Genomic DNA, 7,176 nt, shown 5'->3' on the forward strand with positions numbered 1-7,176 from the left:
CCTCTTCATCACTATCTGTATCATCCCAGCTTTTGCCTTCTGCCAGATAAGACTTGCTTTTGAAACCTTGACTTCCAGAAGTACCATGATGCTTTCTAACCAGTGCATCATACTTCTGCTTCAGCTCATCATACGAATCTTTTCTTTTTCCTTGAACCTTGGGCTGTTTGCATTCAGTTGCAAAGTGTCCAGGTTCACCACAATTGAAGCATTTGAACTTGCTTCTGTCCACCATCCCAGTTTTATATCCTCCTTTACTTGTAGAAGATGAATAGCCTCCCTTCTGAAACTTACTAACAGTAGGTTTGTATTTATAGGAAGGGTTCTTCCGGAATCTCATGTTTCCAAACTTCTTGGCAAACAGTGATAGAGATTGATCTTCTAACTGTTCCAGCTCTTCCATTGTATAGAACTCTTCATCACCACTGGTAGAAGCAGTCTGACCCATCTCAGGTACAACAAATTCCTGAGTAGTCTCAGAAGGAACAACAACATCCTTCTTCTTTTCTTCCAGTACAGGTGACTCAACAACTAGAGCTCTCGAATGGTTCTGTGTTTTACCCCAGCCATATCTCTGTTTACTCTGAACTTGCTCCAGTTCATAAGTTTTCAAAACTCCGTAGAGTCTTTCCAGAGAAATCTCATTCAGGTCTCTGCTTTCCCTGATGGCAGTGATTCTGTGTTCCAGATGTTCAGGAAGGGTTAAGAGAAACTTCATGTTGACCTCTTTCTTGTCGTAGAATTTCCCATTCAGATTTAAATTATTTATCAAATTATTAAGTCTGATAAATACTTCTGAAATCCCTTCACCGGGATGAGAACCAAACTGTTCATACTGGGCCATCAGTATCTCTTTCTTGTTTTCCCTAACTTCCTCTGAGCCTTCATTGATAATCTCTAATGTATCCCAGATTTGCTTGGCGTTCGTACAATTTACAACAGCATTGTACATTACTGGGTTTAGAGATTCAACCAAGATTAGTTGAAGAGCATCATCTAAGTTCATCTGATCACTCTCTTCGTCTGTGTACTCAGAAAGTTCTTTCGGAATGACCTGATGAGGTATCAACACACCATCCTCTTCGTGTGCTAATATGACCTTCATCGGAGTAGTAACACCTTTGTCTAAAATCCCGATGTATTTTCTGTTCGCAGTTCGGAGGAATAAGAACATATGCCTTTTCCATAGGCCAAAGTGTTCCTGGCTGAACGGTGGGATTTTAATGCTACTGATCTTTTGCGTACTCATTTTTTAGGAATTTAAAGTGAATAGTGTTTGGAGAGATTTAGATTTTTGAAAGAAAAATATTTTTAATCAAAATTAATTTTTGGAATAAAATTAATTCGAATAAAAAATATTTGGACGTTACAGAGTGTGTATAGGATCTGATACGGAAAAATGGTATCAACCGCTCTGATGCCAATTGTTAGGTCCAGATATGATTGTAGAAGGGGGGGGTTGAATACAATCAGTACCAAATCGTCGCGGAAGTGAATCTGATTGAATATGATTTGTTAATCAGATTATAATTAATTAATATAACAATGTTTGAAGTCGTTATATAATTAATATGGTTCAGTTTTAATGTCCACTAAAGTTCGTAGAATAAATTCGACAGGGTATATTCTAGATTTAGTGATTAAAACAACCGGGTTATCAAAGCACAGAAAACTGTGGATATAACGAACAAGCAAGTTACTAACAACTTGAAAGCTTTACAAATGCTTTGAATACAAAGTGAATGAACACTTTCAAATGAAGAAACCAAGCCATATTTATAGGCAAGGCTTTGTACATGCAAGACAATCACTAGACAAGACAATTACAAGCTAGCAAAGACAATTACAAGAAGGGTAAGACAATCTAGGCTTGGGCAAGACAATAAGGGGCAAGGGAAGACAATCTCAGATTGTCTACCAAGCTTCAACCAAGTCAGTAAGACAATCAAAAGGGAAGGGAAGACAATTCCTTTGTCAGAAAGACAAACACTACAAACGGCAAGACAATGGAGGATTGTCTTGCACACCTTAAGCATTCGGCAAGACAAGACAAACAGATTGTCTTGCTGGAAGTGTGTCTCTCGGCAAGACAAGACAAACAGATTGTCTTGCAGACTTACACATGCCTTCGGCAAGACAATCTTCAAGGATTGTCTTGCACACCATTGAAATGAATCGGCAAGACAATTAGAGATTGTCTTGCTGATTCAATCAAGGCTAATGCAGACAATGAAGAATTGTCTTGGAAGCATGATGAATCCACTCGGCAAGACAATCCAGAATTGTCTTGCTGAGGTGATTTTTGTGATTAAATAAAGAAATAAAATGGTATATTAAAATAGAAAATTATTCACTTAATTAATTTAATCATATAAATTCATAAATTAAATTAATTCGAGAGTGAATTAATTTAATAAATAAATTACATAATTAATATAATTATTTGAGAAGTGAAATAATAGTCTATTAAAATATTTAATCACACAATCTTCAGTAGAACAACTTCCGGTCTTCTTTAAACTTGAATAATTTCTTCTTGATTTGTCGAACGAGCGAACTACCACTTCTGCTTGACTTCAAATATTTAATTTGGATAACTGATACATAGATGTACTGTCTGGTTCATCTGTATCTAGTTAAATCAAATATTCTTCGTCAAATAAACAATAAGAATTTGGTTAGTTCGTCGAGTCTTCGTCTTGTACGTACATCTTCATTAAATGGAATCTTCTGATGAAATAAAGTATAGAAACTTTATGTCTTCTGAATTCCTGGACGTGCCACAAAGATTATTTGTGCACTGAGGCTTGAACATATTAATGAACTTCTTTCAGTGGCGTGCAGCAGCATCCTGGAACTTATCTGACATATGATTTCCATAAATCATTTGACGTTCTTCGTACTGATTCCGATGACTTGCTATTTACTGAGCTTTCTTATCTGAGTTGAGTTGTACCTCTTTAAATACAAATAGGCTGAACATATGCCTTTCATTATTCACTTCGAAGGTTATCATACCCGAAGTATTTCATATACTTAGTCAAAGACAAGTATATTAGTGCATATAGCCAAAAGAGCTTAAAAGGACTTTATTATATCTACAAACTCCAAGACACTCGAATATCATTTATTTGGAGGATTTGGTATGATAAACGTATTCTTCGATTATAAAGACAAATCTTAATTATTTATTTGGAGGATTTTGTGCTACTACGTTACACCATATGCATGTTGATATCATTGAGACTCTATTACTTCACATATCTTAATTATAAGCGAGACTGATTAATTTGCATTTTCTCTCAGTAAATCAGACAGTGTTTATAAACTCTGATGCTATACACACCCCTAGAGATAAGCATGGTACTCCTTTGAGATCTTAGATGTCTATATGACAGTGACTGGGAAGACCCAACATTTACTGGTATTAAGTAATTGCCAAGATTTTATAATCTATGGTGACCAGTCACAATCTCTGATTACTGGAGAAATACTGTGCAAAATTATATTTAAAGGTCGTGATTCATTTACACTGAAAAGCGTCCTTAAAAAAAAAAGGGTTAGTTTATTTATATATTTCTCCATCAGAGTATGTCTGTTGTCTATGTCTTGAGAGTTTAAATAAATTATTTTTGTCTACCTATAATTACGAAATTGTGAAATTCTAGTCTCTGATTTAATATGTTAAATCACACACATTATTTCACAAGCACATTATTGAGCTATGGATTTTATGACAAACTCTGATTTTTTGACGAATTTTCTAAAAATTATGTCTTTATTCTGAGGTAATTAGAAATTTATTTTCTTTGATTTAAATCTCAGAGTTTAAATTTCGAGGGATTTGATCTTGATTTTCTAAACTCTTATACATTTCGGAGTTCAAAATATTCAGAGAATGTGAAGAGAGTATTCCAAACGGATGTATTGTTAGTGGTTTACATGAAAAAACATTTTAATAGGAGAACGTGTAATCAGCATTTATAACTGCACATGTTTTACTGCGCTCATGATTATTACTTTCTTTTCTCCATGCCACTAACTCTCATCTACCAGTTAAAATCTGACAGGTGTCCCAGTGAACAAAGAGCCCATGCGTGTACAGCTAAACAAAATCTGAAGAGTTTATCACATCAGATTTTATTGCTTATTATTTCACTTATACACTTAATCTTTAACACACTCTCTTCACAAACTCTTAATCTTTTCTCTCTGAAATTCAAATCCTCTCTCACACATCTTCTCAAACACCTTCCTTCACAAACTCTGTTCTAATGGCAACTACAGCTTTTACCTTTGCAGGTGTGGAATTTGTTCCCAACAACCCATTACTGCCATTCTAAACACTGCCGACGCTCCAAGGGATTATCATCCCATCCAGCAATTTTTGGCACAGAGTGCCCTTTGCCACTACCCTTACAGCTCCTGCCAGACTCTCAGGAAGCCAAATAATTACTTTCTGGAGAACAGGGCATTATGACAATGGTGGTGAAGCTGGGTCACCGTCAATTGTATTTGAGTATGATGGAGCACAGTATGCTGTCACTCCAGCCACTGTACGAGCAGCACTCAACCTGCCAGAGCATACTGCTTACATTACAAATGGAGATGCAAATCTCAGAACCATGATGATTGATTTGGGCTACTACGACTCTCTGGATAAATTGGGTCAATTAAAGCGTCCAGGATTCAGGAAGGAGTGGAGTTTTTTTCTTTGATTGCATTACCAGGGCTTTCCAGAAGAAATCTACAAACTGGGATGCTATTCCAATGGACATGCTGCAGATTGGGTATTCTCTGATCTATTCTACTAATTTCGATTTTGGTAGATTAGTGATTAGAAATATTGGTGATGAAAGAATGCATGAAAATCGTAAGATTATATATTTTTCACGATTTTGCCAATTGTTGTTTAATGCCACTGTTGGAGAAGTGGATTTTGATGCTGCAGATGAGATCAAACCTTTTAAACTTCATAAAAGGGTTTTCAAAGATCTCATATCTAAAGATGAGAAGAGACCAGTTCTCAGGCCTCTACAAATTCCAACTCCATTAAGAGCTCGACTGAATATGCCTCAAGCACCACAACCACAGTCTCAACCCCAACCACAACATCCAGTTTCTCCCACAGTCACCAGAAAACCCAGATCATCAACACCTAAACCATCAAAGTCTACAAAATCTGATGCCCCTTCTACTAAGCAGACCAGAACCTCTGTTGCTACACAAGTTCTGAAGACAAAGTCTGATAAACCAGTAAACTCTGATGCTGTAAACACTGATCGTGTAAACTCTGAAGCTGCTTCTCCTCAAAAGCAGAAAAGAAGGAGACTGGTTGCAGCCTATGATTATGATGATCTTGAACCTGCACATGCAACAAACTCTGAACCTTCCCAGGCCAGTCCTCAAACAAAGACACCAAGATTCAAAAGAAGAGCAAACAAGCCTAAGAGGCCAAAGGTACCCATCACAGAGATCACAGATTTTACAGTTGAGGAAGAGCAAGTACCATCCACTACAACTCCTAATGATCTATCTCAAGCTCTGCTGGTGCATCCTCTACAAGCTGTTCCACTATCAACCGCTACAGCATCTTCTACTTCATCTGAAGTAGATGAGGAAATTGTATGCAAGGACCAAACTACAGCTGAAGCTGAGACTACAATGTCTGATCCTCAAATTCCAACATCTGATCATGGACCATCCACTCCAATTCCTCATTCTCCAATGAAAATTCCTGAGGGAGCCATTGTTCATGATACAGCTCCAGGAAACTACAAGTCAGATGTTGTAGTTGAGGAATCTGATAAGGTAGCATTGGAAGCACTGGAGTCCCTTGCTAAGGCTGGTGAAGAGCCTAGCAAATCAAAAGCTGATGATCAAGAAAAATCTGTTCAAGATCCTGTTGAGAAAGTTGCTAATCCTGCATCTGATAATGATGAGGATGATGACAGTTCAGATGATGACAATGATAAAAATGATGATGAAGTCCCTCTGTCACATCTACAACAAAAGTGGGAGTCTACCAGCCAATATAATGCCAGGCTTCAAACTCTGGACACAAACTCTGAGCCACTTCCCAGGGATCTTCAGGTTGATCCACCAAGTGAAGTATGGGATAAACTCTGGCTGAGCCACCAACATTCTCTGGAGCCAGCAAAAGCTGAAGATTTTCTATCTATGGCAGAGAATAAAATCTCAAACTCTGATGTCATGTCAAGCCTTAAGGCTACAGTTCTTTATCTAAAGACATTTCATCCTGCTCAAGCTCAGACATCTAAGTCTATAGATGGTCTTAGAACAGAGGTAGCCAGTCTCAAGGAAACTCAAACTATGGAGAAGAAAAGGACTCTACTACCTCTGAAAGATGATGTTAAGAAGCTGGTGTCTGCAAATGAATCTCTGGAAAAGAGGATGACCACCATTGAGTCTACTCAAGAGAAAATGTCCAAGCAGCTGGAAGCCATCCAATCTTCGCTTTCTCTGATCACATCAATTCTGATTCCTGATGAGGATGATGTCAAAAAGGGGGAGAGAGTAGCTAAAGTCAAATGCAAGTCTACTTCTCAAGCTCTGAAGAGAAAAGAATGATGATGAGATGATGTGGACTTCACAAAGCACAAGAGATTTCAAGCAGGGATTGGTGGAAGAGTTTCAAACTCTGACAGTCAAAAACAGTCTAAGCAAAGCACAGAGTCTGCTCCAACACATAATGTCACATCTGGATCAAAGCACAGACCAGTGGCTGGAGCAGATAAACCATTGACTGATGAAGAGCTTGCCAGATTGATTTTTGAACAAGAAAATCCAGAAGCCAAATTGGATTTGGAGTTGATTGCTGCAGAGGAAAGCTGAGCTGAAGAAAGAACATGTTGAAGCTATAAACTCTGGAAAGATCCAAAGCCGGCAAAATCAACTACCCAAGCCAAAAGAAAAGGGGATATTGATCAAGAAAGTTTCCCTTTGAGGTCCATGGAATATTCTCCTAGGCATGTCCCGCCTGTTTTCCCTCTTTTCTTTTAATTCTTTTATTTCAATATTCTTCTGCTTGATCGTCAGCATCATAGATGTTTTTTGCTTTTTCATCGTGATTGTTTGTTCCTCTGTGATCAAACTGTCTTCCAGAAGTTTCTGATAATCACGAAGCTTTACGCGTCCTGGCTTCATTTTCCTGCT

General features: G+C 37.7%; 1 protein-coding gene across 1 annotated transcript; it reads left to right on the forward strand.

Annotated features, from left to right (window-relative positions):
- The first annotated feature begins 5,070 nt into the window (after positions 1–5,070).
- LOC135149444 (uncharacterized) lies at positions 5,071–6,967 on the forward strand. The gene is made up of 3 exons (XM_064085173.1): positions 5,071–5,271; positions 5,320–5,904; positions 6,845–6,967. The coding sequence occupies exons 1-3, from the start codon at positions 5,071–5,073 to the stop codon at positions 6,965–6,967; spliced, it is 909 nt and encodes a 302-aa protein (XP_063941243.1).
- Positions 6,968–7,176: the final 209 nt, after the last annotated feature.

This window comes from Daucus carota, chromosome 9 (assembly GCF_001625215.2).
Source record: "Daucus carota subsp. sativus chromosome 9, DH1 v3.0, whole genome shotgun sequence".
NCBI classification, from domain to species: domain Eukaryota; kingdom Viridiplantae; phylum Streptophyta; class Magnoliopsida; order Apiales; family Apiaceae; genus Daucus; species Daucus carota.